The 21,592-nt window shown below is 37.8% G+C and overlaps 1 protein-coding gene across 1 annotated transcript in view; it reads left to right on the top strand.

Annotated features, from left to right (window-relative positions):
- Nucleotides 1-21,592, top strand: part of LOC127674798 (bile salt sulfotransferase 2-like) — a 41,266-nt gene that overhangs the window by 15,246 nt on the left and 4,428 nt on the right. The window contains exon 5 of the mRNA XM_052170526.1: nt 9,041-9,135. Within this exon, the coding sequence (XP_052026486.1) occupies nt 9,041-9,135 (95 nt within the window). The remainder of the gene's footprint in view (nt 1-9,040; nt 9,136-21,592) is intronic.

Genomic DNA, 21,592 nt, shown 5'->3' with positions numbered 1-21,592 from the left:
ATGACTACTAGGGGTTATGGGACTGTTTATATGGTTTACCTGATCCTAATCTAACTTTGGTACCTGAAATCTGTCTAGAAATTATTTTCTTTCATCTAGATTTTCCAGTTTTGTTGAGTATAGTCGTTTGTACTAGGATCTGAAGATATTTTTGGAATTCCTTGGTTTTTGTTGTTGTATCTCCCTTTTCATTTCTGATTTTGTTAACTTGGATAGTGTCCCTTTGCTCTCTGGTTAGACTGAATAGGGGTTTATGCATCTCCTGATTTTCTTGATTCTTCATATAGTTCTTTCTGTTTCTACATGGTTGATTTCAGTCCTGAATTTGATCATTTCTTCCTGTCTCCTCCTCTTTGTTGTATTTACTTATTTTTGTTCTAGAGCTTTCAGATGTGCTGACAAGATTCTTGCACATTCCAGTTCTGTTTTGGAGGCACTCAGAGTTATGACGTTTCATCTAGGCACTGCTTTCATTGTGTTTCATGGGTTTGGGTATGTTCTCCCTTTATTTTCATAAAATTCTAAAAGTCTTTATTTCTTCCTTGGCCCAGTTATCATTCAGTAGGGTGTTATTCAGATTCCATGTGAAGGTGTGCTTTCTGGGTTATTTTTTGGCTGGTATTGAAGACAAACCTTAGTATGTAGTAATCTGACAGGATGCATGGGATTATTTGAATCTTTTCCTATCTGTTGAGGCCTTTTCTGTAATCGACTATATGGCCAATTTTGGGAAAGGTCCTGTAAGGTGCTAAGAAGATGGTATTTTCTTTTGTTTTAATATGAAATGTGATATGTATGTGTGTGTGTGTGTGTGTGTGTGTGTGTGTGTGTGAAGTTCATAACTTCTGTTAGTTGAACTGTTTCTCTGTTTAGTTTCTGTTTCCAGGATATCTCCATTGATGAGAGTGATATATTGAAGTCTCCTACTTTTATTGTGTGAGGTGTAATGTGTGCTTTGAGGTTTAGTAAAGTTTGTTTTATGAATGTGCGTGACATTGCACTTGGAGCAAAGATGTTCAACATTGAGAATTCTTCTTTGAAGCTTTTTCTGTTGAGGAGTATGAAGTGTACTAAAAGTATCGTGCTACTTTTTTGGTAACTTAAGGTTGAAAGTTGATTTTATTCAATATTAGAATGGCTATTCTAGCTTGTTTCTTGGGAACATATGATTGGAAAATCATTTTCCTTCCTTTTACTTTGGGATAATATCTGTCTTTTTCACTGAGGTGGGTTTTTATATGTAGCAAAATGTTAGTTCCTGTTTTATATCCAGTATGTTAGTCTATGTATTTTTATTGGAGAATTAAATCCATTGATAGGAAGAGATATTAAGGAAAAGTGATTTTTGCTTCCTGTTATTTTGTTGTTAGAGGTGGAAATATGCTTATGCGTCTATGTCCTTTTTGGTTTGTTAAAAGAATAATTTCTTGCTTTTTCTAGGATGAAGTTTGCCTCTTTTATTGCAGTTTCCCATTTATTATCCTCTGTAGAGCTGTATTTGTAGAAAGTTAATGTGTGCATTTGTATTTGTCATGGAATATGTTGGTTTCTCAATCTATGGTAATTGAGAATGTTGTTGGGTACAGTAGCCTCGGATGGCATATTTCTTCTCGTAAAATCTCTACAACATATGCCCAGGATTCTGGCATATATAATCACTGGCAAGAATCTGGTCAAATCCTGAGAGGTATGCCATTATAAGTTACATTACCCTTTTCCCTTACTGGTTTTAATATTCTTTCTTTGTTTTGTGCATTTAATGCTTTCATTATTATATGAAGATAAGAATTTATTTCTGGTCCAATGTTTGGAATTCTGTATGCTTCCTGTATGTCCAAGTGTATCTCTTTCTTTTTTTATTCGATATATTCTTTATTTACATTTCAAGTGATTTTCCCTTTCCTGGATCCCCCCCCCGAAAGTCCCATAAGCTCCCTTCCCTTCCCCTGTTCCCAAATCTAACACTTCCCACTTCCCTGTTATTCCCCTACACTGCTGCACTGAGCCTTTCCTGGAGCAGGGGCCATTCCTTCCTTCTTCTTCAGCATCATTTGATATGTGCATTGTGTCTTGGATATTCAAAGATTCTAGGCTAATATCGGTTTATCTGTGAGTGCATACCATGAGTGTTCGTTTGAGACTAGATTAGCTCACTTAGGATGATGTTCTTCAGTTCCATCCATTTGTCTAAGAATTTCATGAATTCATTGTTTCTAATGGCTGAATAGTACTCCATTATGTATATGTATAATATTTTCTGTATCCAATCCTCTGTTGAGGGATATCTGGGTTCTTTCCACCTTTTGGCTATTATAGATAGGGCTGCTATGAGCATAGTGGAGCATGTATCCTTATTACATGCTGGGGAATCCTCTGGGTATAAGCCCAGGAGTGGTATACCAGGGTCCTCTGGAAGTATCATTCCCAATTTTCTGAGGAACTGGAGGAACTGACATGCTGACTTACAGAGTGATAGTACCATCTTGCAAACCTACCAGCAGTGGAGGACTGTGATTCTTTCTCCAAATCCTTGCCAGCGCCTGTTTTCTCCTGTTTTTGATCTTAGCCATTCTGACTGGTATGAGGTGAAATCTCAGGGGTGTTTTGATTTGCATTTCCCTGATGACTAAAGATGTTGAACATTTATTTAGGTGCTTCTTAGCCATTAAATATTCCTCATGTGAAAATTCTTTGTTTAGCTCTGTACCCCATATTTTAAGGGGGATATCTGGCTCTCTGGAGTCTACCTTCTTGAATTCTTTCTATGTCTTGGATATAAGCCCTCTGTCGGGTTCAGGGTTGGTGAAGATCCTTTCCCAATCTGTTAGTCGACGTTTTGTCCTTTTGACAGTGTCCTTTGCATTACAGAAACTTTGTAATTTTATGAAGTCCCATTTGTCAATTCTTGATCTTAGATTGTAAGCTATTGGTGCTCTGTTCAGGAACTTTTCCCAGTGCCCATGTCCTAAAGGGTCTTCCCCAGTTTCTTTTCTATTAGTTTCAGTGTGTCAGGTTTTATGTGGAGGTCCCTGATCCACTTGGAGTTGAGCTTAGTACAAGGAGATAAGAATGTATAAATTCACATTTTTCTGCATGCTGACCTCCAATTGAACCAGCACCATTTGTTGTAAAGGCTATCTTTTTTCCACTGGATGTTTTCAGCTCCTTTGTCAAAGATCAAGTGACTATAGGAGTGTGGGTTCATTTCAGCATCTTCAATTCAATTCCATTAATCCATTTGCCTGCCATTGTACCAATACCAAGCAGGTTTTAACACAAATGCTCTGTAGTACTGCTTGAGGCTGGGCATATGGATTCCCCCAGAATTTCTTTTGTTGTTGAGAATAGCTTTAGCTCTCCTGGGTTTTTTGTTATTCCAGATGAATTTGAGAATTGGTCTTTCTAACTCTATGAAAAATTGAGTTGGGATTTTGATGGGGATTACATTGAATCTGTAGATGGCTTTTGGCAAGATGGTCATTTTACTATATTAATCCTGCCAATCTAGGAGCATGGAAGATGTTTCCATCTTCTGAGATCTTCTTCGATTTTTTTCTCCAGTGACTTGAAGTTCCTGTCATATAGATATTTCACTTGTTTGGTTAGAGTCACCACTAGATACTTTATATTGTTTGTGACTATTGTGAAGGGTGTCATTTCCCTAATTTCTTTCTCAGCCTGTTTAACCTTTGAGTATAGGAAGGCTACTGATTTGCTTGAGTTAATTTTGTAACCAGCCACTTTGCCTAAGTTCTTTATCAGCTGTAGGAGTTCTCTGGTGGAGTTTTTTGGGTCGCTTAAGTATACTATCATATCGTCTGCAAATAGTGATAGTTTGACTTCTTCCTTTCCAATTTGTATTCCTTTGACATCCTTGTCTTGTCTAATTGCTCTAGCTAGAACTTCAAGTACTATAATGTATAAAAATGGAGAGAGAGGGCAGCCTTGTCTAGTCCCTGATTTTAGTGGGATTGCTTTAGGTTTATTTCCATTTAGTTTGATTTGGGCTACTGGTTTGCTGCATATTGCTTTTACTATGTTTAGGTATGGGCCTCCAACTCTGTTCTTTCCAAGACCTTTAACATGAAAGGATGCTGAATTTTGTAAAATGCTTTTTCAGCATCTTATTAAATGACCATGAGGTATTTTTCTTTGAGTTTGTTTATATAGTGGATTACATTGATGGATTTCCATATATTGAACTATCCCTGCATCGCTGGGCTGAAGCCTACTTGATTATGGTGAATGATAGATTTGATGTGTTCTTGGATTCAGTGGACAAGAATTTTATTGAATATTTTTACATCAATATTCATAAGGGAATTTTGTCTAAGGATCTCTTTTTTGTTGAATCTTTGTGTGGTTTCGGTATCAGTGAAATTGTGGCTTCATAGAAGAAGTTGGGTAATAATCCTTCTGTTTCTATCTTGTGGAATAGTTTGAGGAGTACTGGCATTAAGGCTCCTTTGAATGTCTGATATAATTCTGCACTAAAGCCATCTACTCCTGTGCTTTTTTTTTGGTGGGGAGACTGTCAGTGAACACTTCTATTTCCTTAGCGGTTATGGGACCATTTAGATGGTTTATCTGATCCTGATTAAATTTTGGTAATTGGTATCTGCCTAGGAAATTATCCACTTCACCCAGATTTTCCAATTTTGTTGAGTATAGGCTTTCATAGTAGGATATATTTTTTTGGTTTTCCTCTGTTTCTGTTGCTATTTCAGCCTTTTCATTTTTGATTTTGTTAATTTGGGTACTGTCTCTGGTTAGTCTGGTTAAAGGTTTATCTATCTTGTTGATTTTCAAAAATAACCTGCTCCTAATTTTATTGATTCATTGTATAGTTCTTTTTGTTTCAACTTTGTTGATTTCAGCCCTGAGTTTCATGATTTCCTGCCTTCTACTCCTCTTGGATGTACTTGCTTCTTTTTGTTCTAAAACTTTCAGGTGTTCTGTTAAACTGCTAGTGTATGGTCTCTCAAGCTTCTTTTGGGAGGCACTTGGAGCTATGAGTTTTCCTTTAGCCCTGCTTTTATTGTGTCCCATAATTTTGGGTTTGTTGTGCCTTCATTTTGATTAAATTTTAATACGTCTTTGATATCTTTCCTTCTTTCTTCCTTGACCAATTTATCATTGAGTAGAGAATTGTTCATCTTCCATGTGTATGTGGGCTTTTTGTTGTTTTTGTTGTTATTGAAGACAAGCCTTATTCCATAGTTATCTGATAGGAGGCATGGAATTAGTTCGACGGTCTCATATCTTTTGAGGTCTGTTTTGTGACCAATTATATGGCCAGTTTTGGAGAAGGCACCATGAGGTGCTGAGAAGAAGGTATAATCTTTTGATTTAGGATGAAATGTTCTATAGATATCTATTAAGTCCATTTGGTCCAAGACTTCTGTTAGTGTCACTGTGACTCCATTTAGTTTGTGTTTCCCTGATCTGTCCATTGAAGAGAGTGGGGTGTTTATGTCCCCCACAATTATTGTGTGGGGTACAATGTATGCTTTAAGATTTAGTAAGGTTTCCTTTATGAATGCAGGTGCCCTTGTATTTGGGGCATATATATTCAAAATTGAGAGTTCTTCCTGGTAGATTTTTCCTTTGATGAGTATAAGGTGGCCTTCTGTATCTTTTCTGATAACTTTTGGTTGAAAGTCTATCTGATATTAGAATGTCTTCTCCAGCTTGTTTTCTGGGACCATTTGCATGGAGAACTGTTTTCCAGCCTTTTACTCTTAGGTTGTGTTTGTCTTTGACACTGAGATGTGTTTCCTGTATACAGCAAAATGTTGGGTCTTGTTTAAGAATCCAGTCTGCTAGTCTATGTCTTTTTATTGGGGAATTGAGTCCACTGATGTTAAAAGATATTAAGGAATAGTGATTGTTGCTTCTTGCTGTTTCTGAAGTAATTTTTATGTTTGTATGGTTATTATCTTTTGGGTTTGTTGAAAGAAGATTACTTTCTTGCTTTTTCTTGTGTGTAGTTTCCCCTGCTTTGTTGGAGTTTTCCATTCATTATCCTTTCAAGGGCTGGATTTGTGCAAAGATACTGTGTAAATTTGTTTTGTCGTGAAAAACCTTGGTTTCTCCATTTATGGAGAGATTTGCTGGATATAGCAGTTTGGGTTGACACTTGTTTTCTTTTAGGGTCTGCCTGACTTCTGCCCAGGCTCTTCTGGCTTTCATGGACTATGGCAAGAAATCCGGTGTAACTCTGATATGGCCATACCATCCTGAATAAGCCCGATCTTGTCTGATCCCAAAAGCTAAGCATGGTCGGGCCTGGTTAGTTCTTGGATGGGAGTATCTCTTTCTTTAGGTTAAGGAAGTTTTCCTCTATAATTTTGTTGAAGATATTTGCTGGTAATTTATATTGGGAATCTGCTTTCTTCTGTACCTATTACTTTAGATTAGGTCTTCTCCTTCAGTACTAAATTTTCTGGATGTTTTGGGTTAGGAGCCTTTGGCATTTCACATTTTCTCTCACTGTTGTGCCAATGTTTTATATGGTATCTTCTCTATCTTAGATTCTCTCTTCTATCTCTTGCATATTTTTAGTAATGCTTGCATCTATGACTCATGATCTTTATTAGGTTTTCTATCTCCAGAGTTGTCTCCCTTTGTGATTTCTTTATTATTTCTACTTCCATTGTTAGATCCTGGATGGTTTTGTTCAATTCCTTCACCTGTTTGGTTGTGTTATCTTGTAATTCTATAAGGGATTTTGTGTTTCCTCTTTAAGGACTTCTACCTTATTAACCGTATTCTGCCGTATTTCTTTAAGGGAGTTATTTTTATCCTTCTTAAGACCCTCATCAGCATCATGAGATGTGATGTTAAATCCACATGTTGCTTTTCTGGTGTGTTGTGTTAACCAGTACTAGCTGTAATGGGAGCACTGTGTTCTGATCATGCCAAGTAGCCTTGGTTTTTGTTGGTAAGGCTCTTTTCCTGACTTTTCACTATCTGGTTATCCCTAGTCTTAGTTGGTCTTGCTATCTCTGGCTTGGGTTTGTGCCTCCTGTGGGTCTGTGACCCTGTGTTAGAACTCCTGGAAAACCAGATCACTCCTGGCAAGTCCTGTGTACAACAGGCTGTTGAATAGCCCCAGTTCCCAGATGCAGATGCTGACCAATGGGATCCTGGTCCAGTTGCTCTACTGTTCCCATGCCCTGTGAGTTCTTCTGTGGTCTTGCTCAGGCCAATTATAGAGAATATGGAAAGCTCACCTCCAAACCCAGGGGTGAAAGCACTCCAATGACAGCATCAATCTCCTTGCAGGATCCACGCTCAGAGATCTATCACATTTTAAAAGCATCGATTCCTAGTGATGCATTGTGGGGAGCATGAATATTCAGTGTAGTTGGATAAACACTCATAAAGTAATCTTACTCTATTCAGGAAGCTAAAAGTCACTAATAGTTCCTCAAAGTTAGCACAATATGACCAACCTCTTTCTCTATGCTGGGACTTAGTCTGCCTTAAGCTTGTATAGATCTTACACATAGTGTCCCAAGTGATGAGTTTATAATTCCAACTTCCATGAAGTGTCCAGAAAATATTGTTTTGGTAAAGTCATCAACTACCACTGCCTCTATAACATATCCTATAAACATCCAAAAATCCCTGAAATTTGGAGAAAAGGGTTTAATATAGAAGTCCCATTTAGTGATCACCACTCCAGAGTCTCTTATTGTGTGCACCTATAAGAGCTGTGGGTCTTTGAATTAATCACAGTTCACTACATAGAAAAGCTTTTCTGATGTTGGGTGACACTGAGAAACTACTCAAGGATTTTTTAAAAACCCCTTGAAATAGGACTTAGGTTTTGATACTGGTGACTTCAGAACTAAAATGGATTAGCACCACATATTAATTACTTCTTCCTGAATTATCTGCTTTGAGAATTTAATTTAGAAAAGCATTACATCTTCCTATGTCATGTGTTTGTGCTTGATTTATTTTTCATAATTTATTGTATTTTATGTAATATTTCCATTCTTTGATACTGTAAAAATTAAATATAGTATGCCATATTGTACTGGATTTGCAAGTGTGTACTCAAACACAGTATACATTCCACAGTATATAGATAACACAACTTAACCTTTTTCAAAATAAATACCATCCTTTGGGGCTATTTTGTGATGCTCATATGTGCATGGAATTGGGAACATCCATGCAGCCATTAGAAACGTAAGAGTGCTACTAAACCAATGGGGTGTGGACGTTTTTCTCATCTAGCTGTCATCAACTGCAAATATATCTTCAATGAGGAATAGGGACCCAGAATAACCCCCCCCCCACCATTCATCCTGGAATATTAACAAGCATTATGCAGTTTTTCTACAGGCAGCCATTGATGATATGAACACACTTGTACAACTGCTAAATCATGTTCAGGGGACAATATTCACAGAGGACAATTTCAAAGCACTTCACCCATTCTATAGCCTCTCCTTTCTACTTCCTGTTCCATGATATTCCCTGAGTGTTCGATAAGGGATGATATAAATCAGATCAATGACTGAGCACTCACAATAAAGCTGCACATTTTGATCACCGATGAGTCTCTGAATTAACTAAAGCCAGCTGCAAAAAATAATATCCAACAAAGGTTAAAGAAGGGCACAGATCCATGGGTGTGAATACAAATATTTAGAAGGTAGTTTGACAATATGACTATTAAGTAAAATTACAGTAGGAACCCTAGTTTGGAAATATCACAGCCCCAACCATAGGTTGATGTGATAGATTTCCCCCGAGCACATATCTCTGTCCTTGCAACTTGGTTGTAGTATCTCCTCATGGTATCAGTAGTAATTCTGTGTGGTAGTGAATTTGTTAATGAGCTTGATGTAATCAATTCTCTATTTGTATATTTGCCTCAAACAGCATATTTAATGCTATGAATACAGACTAGTTAGATGTTTCTTAGTGAAGTTTTCTGATGCTGCTTTCAGAAAGTGAAGAATTTTAAGCAGACCCTGTTTTAGTGCTTTGTAATTGATACTTCACTTCTCCCTGCACACAGTCTTATTTGGATCATGGTTTGAGCACGTCCGTGGCTGGCTATCCATGAGAGAATGTGATAACTTCTTGGTACTGTACTATGAAGATATGAAAAAGGTGAGCATCAGTCTTACAGTCACCACTCAGTCAAGAACTAGACCCTGGAATTGAGGAATGTTACTGAGAACTATGATTTTTTTGTTTATTTTAAATTTTTAGTAATTATATTTTATTAACTAAAATACTTTCTAATGTGAATGTATATTGATCATATTCACCCTCTCCCTGAAGCCTACCAGAACTTCTATACCTCCTTACCCACCAAACTTGGAAGTTTTTCCTCAAAAAAAAATATAATCCAATGACATGCCTCCCAAATCAAGGAAAGAAAATATAATAGAATGCAATATAAAATAATGTGCTGGATAGTTGTGTATCAACCTGTAACAAGCTAGAAACACTTGAGTGGAGGGAACTTTAATTATGGAAATGCCTCCATCAGGTCAGGCTGTAGGGAAACCTGCAAGGCACTTTTTTTCATTTCTTTCTTGCCTTTCTTTTTTCTTTTTTTGATGTTTCTTTTTTTATTCGATATATTTTTTTAATTACATTTCAAATGATTTCCCCTTTTCTGGCCTCCCCACTCCCCGAAAGTCCCATAAGTCCTCTTCCTTCCCCCTGTTCTCCCATACACCCCTTCCAACATCCCTGTTCTACTTTTGCCCTATACTGTTACACTGAGTCTTTCGAGAACCAGGCCACTCCTCCATTCTTAATGTACATCATTTGTTGTGTGGATTATGTTTTGGGTATTCCAATTTTCTAGGCTTATTAGTGAGTGCATATCATGATTTATCTTTTCAGACTGGGTTACTTCACTTAGTAGGATGGTCTCCAACTCCATCAATTTGTCTAAGAATTGCATGAATTCATTGTTTCTAATGGCTGAATAGTACTCCATTGTGTGTGTGTGTGTGTGTGTATATATATATATATATATATATATATATATATATATATATATATATATATATATATATAACATATTTTTGCATCGATTTTTCTGTTGAGGGATATCTGGGTTTTTTTCCAGGTTCTGGCTATTATAAATATGGCTACTATGAACATAGTGGAGCACATATCCTTATTACCTGCTGGGGAATCCTCTGGGTATATGCCCAGGAGTGATATAGCAGGATCCTCTGGAAGTGGCATGCCCAATTTTCTGAGGAAACACCAGATTGGTTTCAGGAGTGGTTGTAACAATTTGCAACCCCACCAGCAGTGGAGGAGTGTCCCTCTTTCTCCACATCCTCGCCAACACCTGCTGTCTCCTGAGTTTTTAATCTTAGCCATTCTGACTGGTATAAGGTGAAATCTCAGGGTTGTTTTGATTTGCATTTCCCTGATGACTAATGAAGTTGAGCATTTTTTAAGATGCTTCTCAGCTATCTGAAGTTCTTCAGGTGAAAACTCTTTGATTAGCTCTGTACCCCATTTTTAATAGGGTTATTTGGCTTTCTCGGGTCTAACTTCTTGAGTTCTTTGTATATATTGGATATTAGCCCTCTATCAGATATAGAGTTGGTGAAGATCTTTTCCCAATTTGTTGGTTACCGATTTGTCCTTTTGATGGTGTCCTTTGTCTTACAGAAACTTTGTAATTTTATGAGGTCCCATTTGTCTATTCTTGATCTTAGAGCATATGTTATTAGTGTTCTGTTCAGGAACTTTCCCACTGTACCAATGTCCTCAAGGGTCTTCCCCAGTTTCTTTTCTATTAGCTTCAGAGTGTCTGGTTTATGTGGAGGTCCTTTATCCATTTGGAGTTGAGCTTAGTACAAGGAGATAAGGATGGATCAATTCTCATTCTTCTGCATGCTGACCTCCAGTTGAACCAGCACCATTTGTTGAAAAGGCTATCTTTTTCCAGTGGATGTTTTCAACTCCTTTGTCGAGGATCAAGTGGCTATAGGTGTGTAGGTTCATTTCTGGATCTTCAATCCTATTCCATTGATCCACCTGTCTGTCTCTGTACCAATACCATGCAGTTTTTAACACTATTGCTCTGTAGTATTGCTTGAGGACCGGGATATTGATTTCCCCCAGAATTTCTTTTGTGTTGAGAATAGTTTTAGCTATCCTGGGTTTTTTGTTATTCCAGATGAATTTGAGAATTGCTCTTTCTTACTCTATGAAGAACTAAATTGGGATTTTGATGGGTATTGTGTTGAATCTGTATATTGCTTTTGGCAAAATGTCCATTTTAACTATATTAATCCTGCCAAACCATGAGCATGGGAGATTTTTCCATTTTCTGAGGTCTTCTTACATGTCCTTCTTCAGAGTCTTGAAGTTCTAGTGATACAGATCTTTCAATTGTTTGGTCAGAGTTACACCAAGGTCCTTTATACTGTTTGTGGCTATTTTGGAGGGTGTCATTTCCCTAATTTATTTCTCAGCCTGTTTATCATTTGAGTATAGGAAGGCTACTGGTTTGTTTAAATTGATTTTATAACCTGTCACTTTGCTGAAGTTGTTTATCACCTTTACAAGTTCTCTAGTGGAGTTTTTTGGGTCACTTAGAGTATCATATCATCTGCAAATAGTGATAGTTTGACTTCTTTGTTTCCAATTTGTATCCTTTTGACCTCCTTATGTTGTCTAATTGCCTGAGCTAGCACTTCAAGTACAATATTGAAACGATAAAGAGAGAGGGGGCAGCCTTGTCTAGTCCGTGATTTTAGTGGGATTGCTTCAAGTTTCTCTCTATTTAGTTTGATATTGGCTACCGGCTTGCTGTATATTGCTTTTGCTATGTTTAGGTATGGGCCTTAAATTCCTGTTCTTTCCAGACTTTAAGCATGAAAGGATGCTGAATTTTACCAAATGCTTTTTCAGCATTCAATGAAATGACTATGTGGTTTTATCTCTTTGAGTTTGTTTATGTGGTGGATTTCATTGATGGATTGCCATATATTTAACCATCCCTGCATCCCAGGGATAATGCATACTTGATCATGGTGGATGATCATTTTTATGTGTTCTTGGATTCGGTTGGCAAGAATTTTATTGAGTATTTTTGCATCAATGTTCATATGGGAAATCGGTCTGAAGTCCTCTTTCTTTGTTGGATCGTTGTGTGGTTTTGGTATCAGCATAATTGTGGCTTCATAGAAGGAGTTGGGTAGTGTTCCTTTCATTTCTATTTTGTGGAATAGTTTGAAGAGGATTGGTGTTAAGTCTTCTTTGTAGATCTGGTAGAATTCTGCACTGAAACCATCTGATCCTGTGCTTTTTTTGGTTGGAAGACTTTCTATGACCCCTTCTATTTCTTTAGGGATTATGGGACTGTTTAGATGATCTATTTGGTCCTGATTTAATTTTGGTATTTCGTATCTGTCTAGGAAATTGTCCATTTCCTCCAGATTCTCCAGTTATGCTGACTATAGGCTTTTGTAGTAGGATTTGATGATTTCTCAAATTTCCTCAGTTTCTGTTTTTATATTCCCCTTTTTATTTCTAATTTTGCTAATTTTGATACGTTCTCTGTGCCCTTTGGTCAGTCTGGCTAAGGGTTTATCTGTCTTGTTGATTTTCTCAAAGAACCAGCTCCTAGATTCGTTGACTCTTTGTATGGTTCTCTTTGTTTCCACTTGATTGATTTCAGCCCTGAGTTTGATGATTTCCTGTCTTCTACTCCTCCTGGGTGAATTAGCTTCTTTTTGTTCCAGGGCTTTCACGTGTGCCATTAAGCTGCTAGTGTGTGCTCTCTCCCGTTTCTTTTTGGAGGCACTCGGGGCTATGAGTTTTCCTATTAGTACTGCGTTCATTTTGTCCCAAAGGTTGGGGTATGTTGTCCCTTCATTTTCATTAAATTCTAAAAAGTCTCTGGTTTCTTTCTTTATTTCTTCTTTGGCAAAGGTGTCATTGAGTAGATTATTGTTCAACCTCAGTGTGTATGTGGGCTTTCTGTTGTTTTTGTTGCTATTGAAGACCACTCTTTGTCCATAGTGATCTCATAGGAGGCATGGGATTATTTCGATTTTCTTATATTTATTGAGGTCTTTCTTGTGACAAATTATATGGTTGATTTTGGAGCAGGTACAATGAGGTGCTGAGAAAAGGGTATATTCTTTTGCTTTAGGGTGAAATGGTTTATAAATATCAGTCAAATCTAATTGGTCCAAAGCTTCAACTCGTTTTACTGTGTCCCTGTTTAGTTTCTGTTTTCCTGATCAGTCCATTGAGGATAGTGGAATGTTGAAGTCAACCACAATTATTGTGTTAGGTGCAATGTGTGCTTTGAGCTTTAGTAAAGTTTCTTTTACAAATGAGGGTGTCCTTGCCTTTGGCACATAGATGTTCAGAATTGAGATTTCTTCTTGGTGGATTTTTCCTTTGACCCGCAAGAAGTGTCCTTCTGTGTCTCTTTTGATGATTTTAGGTTGAATTTCAATTCTATCTGATATTAGAATGGCTACTCCGGCTTGTTTCCTAAGACCATTGGCTTGTAAAACTGTCTTCCAGCCTTTTACTCTAAGATAGTTTTTGTCTTCGACACTGAGGTGTGTTTCCCGTAAGCACTGATTGTAGGGTCCTGTTTCCTTATCCAGTCTGTTAGTCTATGTCTTTTTATTGGGGAATTGAATCCATTGATGTTAAGAGATATTAAGGAATAGTGATTATTACTTCCTGTCATTTTTGATGTTATTTTTATATTTGAGTGGTTATCTTCTTTTGGGTTTGATGAAGGAAGGTTACTATCTTGCTTTTTCCAGGTGTAGTTTCCCTCCTTGTATTGGAGTTTTCCTCCTATTATTCTTTGTAGGGCTGGGTTTGTCGAAAGATAATGTGTAAATTTGGTTTTGTCATGGAATATCTTGGTTTCTCCATCTATGGTGATTGAGAGTTTTGTTGGGTATATTAATCTTTGCTGGCATTTGTGTTCTCTTAGAGTCTGCATGAGATCCACCTAGGATGTTCTAGCTTTCATGGCCTCTGATGAGAAATCTGGTGTGATTCTGATAGGTCTTCCTTGATATGTTACTTGACCTTTCTTTTTTGCCTCAGGCTATGACTGCTAACTGGTTCTGCCATGTAGCCAAGATGGTGCTGTGTGCACCCTCTGCAAGTCCTGGGACAGTCTGCCAGGCTGACAACCTCCTGGCTGGGTTAGCACACAGATGGCCCACCGGACAGTCCAGGGCCTGGGTGCAGTCCAATACCTATCAGGCTTAGACTCATGTGATGTTAGCCTCGGGCTATGACTGTTAGCTGGCTTTGTCTGCTAGAACTCTCTGGCATCCCATAGCCAAAATGGCGGCATGTGCTTCCTGTAAGTGCCTGGACAGACTGCAAGGCAAACAATCTCCTGGCCAGGCTGGCACACCAATAACCCCCACACAACTCAGGGCCTGGGTGCAGGCCAATGCCTCTCAGGCTTTGATCCCCACGATGTTGACTTCGGGCTAAGTCTGTGTACCTCGGGCTGTCGGTTCTCTCTGGTGTCTGAGAGCCAAGATGGTAGAGAGCCTCTCATAACTGACTGGCGGGAGGCCGAGTTCTGATGTGGCTTCAGTGCAGTGAAAATCGCTGTAACTCTTGCAGCCTGGCTGGCCAGCGATGGTCAGTGGTACCAGGCACAGGGCCTGCCAGGACCCTGTCGCCTAGGTTCCACAGATGGAGGCCCTGCCACTGAACAAGCTGCTGCTGCAGCAGCTGCTGCCCACAGGGCACTTTCTTAATCATTGATTCAAGGTAGAGGAAACATTTCCTTGTGGGAATTGCCATCCTTGGCTTCTATCAGGAAACAGGCTGCATTTTACATGGTGAACAAGACAGTAAGCAGCATGCCTCTATTTCCACAGCATCAGCACTAGCCACTATGTTCCTGTGCTATTTAACTTCTCCTGACTTCCTCAAAGTGTGAAAAATGCTGTATAAGTTTAAGCCAAATAATGTGTGATAAAGCAAAAACTATCACATCAAAGTTAGATAAGTCAAATGAACAAAAGGCAAAGAATCCCATTGAAAGCCCAAGGAGCATAACACATTCACTCACTCAGGAATCTCATGAAAACACTAAACTGGAGGCATTGATATAGACACAGAATATATGACAAAGAACCACGCAAGCTCTGCTTCATTTTCTGAGGGCTCATATCTGCTGGTGCTCTCAAGCTCCTCTTGCTTTTAATGCCCTTCAGCCACTTTTTCGGCAGGGTACACTGAGCTTTGAAAGGAGGGATTTGATGGAGACATCCACTGAGTGTATCTCACTCTCTATAATATATGGCTGAAAGTTTCTAAATTTGTCCCCATTTGATGCAAGAGGAAGCTTCTCTTATAACATGTAAACATTGCACTGTTCTCTGCATGTAGCAGAATATAATTAGGAGTCATTTTACCACTTTTTTTTCCTTTGTAAGACCATTATTTGGTTTCCCCATAGGCACCTGAGCTACTAAGTCTCAGGTCCTTGTTCACCAAAGCAGTTTAGGATGTGGGCTCCATCTCAGTCAATAGGACTTATGTCAAATAACTTATTGGATTATTATTCCTATAAGCTTTGAGCAACCATTGACCTAATTTATCTCACAAGTAGTAAACCACTATAGACAGAAAGACTTGTGTCTAGCTTGCTGTTTACATTTCTCTTTGTGGCACATGCAGAGTGCCTTTCTGTACTAAGACACAAGGATGTAAGCATGTAGGTTCTCTGTAGGGACCAGCTTGTCATCTTCACACTCAGTAATTTGTTTAGGTGTTGCCTTCAGCAAGGGGTACTTGCTGTCAGTTTGTGGAGAGCAACTTAAGCTCTTAGGAAGTGTCTGAGTTATGTGATAGGGATTCCCATGTGGTTCATTTGGCCAACTCAATTAAATGTAACCTAATCCTAGTGTTGGAATTTTTCATTCTTTCTTTGTGACATGAGATACCTATTATTTGGTGATTTCACTTTGATCACATTCATATATGAAAAAAAATTAGAAGTTTTTGTTGTACTAGATTTCAATACTTCTTCTCAAATACGTCTTAATTTCACCCGTCTCTCTCTGTACTCCCTTCAATAACCCCCTCTCTCTTTCCCTTTCCCACATGATTCCCCAATCCTAGCCCTTGTACATCCTTTCATAAAGTGTCCTATAGACTTGATGTTTTGATTATTATGTGCTCAGAGGAGTTTCTTTTCTCTTCCAAACTACTTTGTGTTCTATATGTTTCATGAACTTTGATAGGCATCTCTTTTTCATGTTAGTATTTTTCTATGATTTTGTTGAAAATATTTTCTGTGTTTTGACCTGGGTTTACTCTTTTTCTTCTATGCCTACTATTTATTGACCTGGCCCTTTCATTCTTGTGACCCTGATTTTCTGAATTTTATGGACCAAGGTTTTCTCTATAAATTTTTCTTTAATTTATTTATTTCTTCTATCATACCTTCAACAACTAAAGGCTTATAAATATTTTACTTGTTAGTGAATCTGCTTCTGAGATACGTTTTTGAATTCTTAAAATTTTCCTTTTGAGATTTCCTTCAACTCGTATTTGTAAATTTAGAATCAATTATAAATTGATTCTATTTTTACTCAGATGTAAGTCAGTTTAATTCATTTCTTTCCACTGTTTCGTTGTGATTTCATACATTTGTTTAAGTGATATACTCATTTCCTTTAAAAGACAACTATCATATTCATACAAGCTATATTCAGGACTTTTTCCTTGTGCCTCAGCTATGGTGAAATATTCAGGACCTGCAATATCATGGTTGCTGAGCGGTAGTGGTGACATATTATTCTGGATGTTACTGATTGTGTTTTTACACTGGCTTTTAGACATCTTAGATTAGGAAGATAATAATTCTAGGTTGGTGCTGATATTTGGTCTTGTCTTTATTGCATAGGAGTTTTGTTCCAAGGCTTCTGTTTCACTCTGGTTATTAGAAGAATGAGGTGGCTTTATGTAGCCTGTAAGAATTACATTGAGGTACATGGTTAGATGCGTTTATGGGTTGGGGACCTGAGAGTCAGGAATAGAGATTGTCTGGCCTCAGCAGAGAGACTTCACAAGAAGGACAAAAGCAGGGTGTTCCACCAAGATCTGCTTAGTCAATTTCCTGGGAATGGGACCAGGTAGTAGAGAGAGGCCACATCAGAATGCTTAATAAGAAGGTGGGGATGAGACTCATGGATTGGATTTGAAGAATGGAGGGAGAGCTGAAGATCTGATGGTGTAACATAATTTCTTCTTCTCATAATGTGCTGTGGCTTCCTCAGGAATGCATTCTGGAATTGAAGGCTGGGAAAAAGCAACTCACCCCACAAAGTTTGCTCTTCTGATATAGAGATAAGTATAAGACTTGGACATTGAGACACATTGGGAAAGGTGAAGATCTATCTGCTATTACTCTATATGTTTCCCTGGCCAGAGTAGTCTGTGAGCTCCCATGGACTGCTGAATTTGGGATCTGGGATAATACAATGAGTGGAGCGAGAAATTTAAGAAGGGAAAGATCTTTAAATCCATTAGAAAAGGGAAGTGCTCTCACAGGTTTTGTTCTGCAGAGATGACGATGAGACTTGATCATGGGATCTGGAAAAGGAGAGGGAAAGGTGATGGTCTGATATTAACATATTGCTGACCTTAAGGGATGGAGAAAAATACTTATTTAAAAAACTAAAGTGAAACTAAACAAAAACTGAAAGATGAAATTATTTACAAAATATTTGAGCCCTTAATGTTTTATCTCAGGAAGTAAGTAGAACATGTAAAAATAAAACCTTTCATCACATTCTTTTTCCCATACATAGAATCTTTTACTTAGTCATCATGAAGTTCAGTTTTTCCTAGAAAGGGTCACTAATTAACTATCTGCTGCACAATAGTGCTGACTCCCATAATTCTCCTTTCTGAGCATTTAGCCCATTCTTTTCAGTTATTGACATGATTGTTTACCTTCATATGAAATATTAATTTGAACTGTGATAAATATGCAAAAGAATGTTTTAAACCCATAAATTCTCATGGCCCCAAGAGGATGACTAGGATTTAAAGCACAATTTTTTGGTGATCTAAGATTTTGCTTTTTAATGACTATCTTCTAGGATTAAACTAACTGTGGTAGTACAAAGATATTATTGCAACAGTTGGATATCTGAGACAGAAAAAAATATGAATGTGATACCCAGTTAAGCTGCAACCTGAGATGCTTACTCAAAACAAAATCTCTCAGAAGTACCACCATGTAATAGTGAGAACATTTTTATGAAACTGTCACAAAGCTCTATTGTTCTCAAAAAGGCTAAATAAACAGTTTTATCCAGCACAAAAATAATATGTTGAGGTCTTTGTGCACATTCCTTCATTCTCCTTGATCATTGTCTAGCAGCATTGCTATAAGTTTCTTTAAACATCACAGGGCACATTAGGAGTGGTTGTACATACTTTCAATCCCAGCACTTGTAAGGAAAAAGCCAGATAGATGGATCTTGGATCTCTGCGAGCTTAAAGTATATTGGTCTCCAAAGCAAGTTCCATCCACAAAGACAAAACTCCATAGTGAGGCACAGTTTTAACACATTAATCTTCAATTCTATCATAAAATATTTCTATATTATTTTTCAATTAATTTAGCAGTTTTCTTAAAGTCTACCACTTTACTCTTTAATTGTCCATGAATTGTGAAATTTAACATGTTTTTTGATATATCTCTTCTATTTTATCAGAAATCTTATCCACATAAATATTCAATTTAATCATAAAATGCTTTTACTTCCTTTTTAAATAAAAGAACATAATTTTTTTAAAAAAGGAAAAAGATAAAATCTATTAGATTCAGTGTATCTTGTTTTATGTGGATGGTGTTGATCTACTTGGACTAGAGCTTTGTACAGGGAAATAAGAATCGATCAATTTGCATCCTTCTACATTTTGACTGGCAGTTGACTCAGCACCATTTGTTGAAAATGCTGTCTTTTATCCAGTGAATTGTTTTAGTTGCTTTGTCAAAGATCAAGTGACCATAGGTGGGAGGGTTCATTTCTGGGTCTTCATTTCTATTCCATTGATCTACCTGCCAGTCCCTGTGCCAACATCATGCAGTTTTTATCACTATTGCTCTGTAGTATAGCTTGATGTCAGGGATGTGGAGTCCACCAGAAGTTCTTTTATTCTTAAGTATACTTTTTGCTATCCTGGGTTTTTTGTTATTCTAGATAAATTTTGAAATTGCTCATTCTGACTCTATGAAGAATTGAGTTCAAATTTTGATAGGGATTGCAGTAGATCTCTAGATTACTTTAGGCAAGATGGTCATTTTTACTATATTAGCCCTACCAATCCATGTGCATGAGAGAACTTTCCATCTTCTGAGATCTTATTTTTTCCAAAACAGGGTTTCTTTGTGTAACCCTGGCTATCCTGGAACTCACTTTTAAGACCAAGCTGTCTCAGACTCAGAAATCTGCCTGTCTCTCCCTCCTAAGTGCTGGGAATAAAATTGTGCACCGCCACTGCCTGGCTTTCTGAGATCTTTAATTTCTTTCTTCAGCAACTTGAAAATCTTGTCATACAGATCTTTCACTTGCTTGATTAAAGTCACATCAAGTTTTTTATATCATTTGTGGCTATTGTGAAGGATGTCATTTCGCTAAATTCTTTCTCAGCCTTTTTATACTTTAAGAATAGGAAGGCTACTTATTTGTTTGAGTTCATTTTTATATCCATCCACTTTGCTGAAGTTGTTTAGCAGGTTTATGAGTTCTCTGGTGGAATTTTTAGGGTCACTTAAGTATACTATCATATCATATCATGTGCAAATAGTGACAGTTTGTCTTCTTCCTTTCCAATTATAATTCTTTGACCTTCTATTCTTGCCTAATTGTTCTGGCTAGGACATTGAGTACTAGATTGAATAGGTAGGGGGAGAGTGGACAGCCTTGACTAGTCCCTGATTTCAGTAGAATTGCTTCAAGTTTCTCTCCATTTAGTTTGATGTTGTTTACTGGTTTTCTTTATATTGCTTTTATGAACCTGGAGCACATGGACACAGGGGAAAATTTGCTAAACAGAACACCAATATCTTATGCTCTAAGATCAAGAATTGACAAATGGGACCTCATAAAATTACAAAGCTTTTGTAAGGCAAAGGACACTGCTAATAGGACAAAACATCCACCAACAGATTGTGAAAAGATCTTTACCAATCCTACTTCCAGCAGAGGACTAATATTCAATATAAACAAAGAACTCCAGAAGTTAGACTCCAGAAAACCAAATAACCCAATTAAAAATAGGTACAGAGGTAAATAAAAAATTCTCAACTGAGGAGTAACAGATGGCTCAGAAACACCTAAAGAAATGTTCAACATTCTTAATAATCAGGGAAATGTAAATCAAAATAAGCCTGATATTCTACCTCACACCAGTCAGAATGGCCAAGATCAAAAACTCGGGGGATGGCTGAGCAGTGGTGTCACATGCCTTTAATCCCAGCACTTGGGAAGCAGAAGCAGACAGATTTCTGAGTCCAAGGTCAGCCTGATCTACAGAGTGAGTTCCAGGACAGCCAGGGCTACACGCAGAAACCCTGTCTCAAAAAACAAAAGCAAAAACAAAAAATTTAAAAAAAAACTCAGGGACAACAAATTCTGGAGAGGATGTGAAAAAAAGATGAACACTCTTCCATTGCTGGTGTGACTGCAAGCTGGTAAAACCATTCTGGCAATCATTTTGGGGAGTTCCTCAGAAAATTGGACATAGCTCTACCTGAGGAGCCAGCTATACTACTCCTGGGCATATACCCAGAAGATACTCCAACCTGTAATAAAGACACAGGCTCCACTATGTTCAAAGCAGCGTTATTTATAAGAGCTAGAAGCAGGAATGAAGCCAGATGTTACTCAAGAGATGCATGGATACAGAAAATTTGGTACATGTACCCAAGGAGTACTACTCAGCTATTAAAAACAATGAATTCATGAAATTCTTAAGCAAATGGATGGAGCTAAAAACTATCATCCTGAGAGAGGTAACACAATCACAAAGCAAAACACATGGTATGCAATCACTGATAAGTGGATATTAGCCTAAAAGCTCAGAATACTCAAGATAGAACTCACAGACCACATGAAGCTCAAGATCAAGACAAAAGTGTGGATACTTTGATCCTTATCAGAAAGTGGATTAAAACATCCATGGCTCACAGCCAACCAATAGAAAGAGAATAGTTTCTCCAATGGAGCAGCTCAAGTGCTGCTCAAATAGCTGAAGAGGTGTGCAGCTCCGCAGAAGGAACAATAATATGTACCAACCAGTACCTACACCAATCTTAGGGACTTAACCATGAACCAAAGAGTACACATGGAGGGACCCACTGATCCAGCTAAATATATAGAAGACAACCATTTCGGACATCAATGAGAGGAGATGGTCCTGTGAAGGCTCAATTCTATGAGACACTGTGTCTAATATTTTCTCTACCCTGAAATGAAACCACAGACTCTGTCTTTTAGGGACCAGAGATAAGCCACATGGCAAGCCCAATCAATATATAAATGTATGTGTGAGCCCT

This window comes from Apodemus sylvaticus, chromosome 1 (assembly GCF_947179515.1).
Source record: "Apodemus sylvaticus chromosome 1, mApoSyl1.1, whole genome shotgun sequence".
Taxonomy (NCBI): domain Eukaryota; kingdom Metazoa; phylum Chordata; class Mammalia; order Rodentia; family Muridae; genus Apodemus; species Apodemus sylvaticus.
This window is presented reverse-complemented; position numbering and strand designations above follow the sequence as displayed.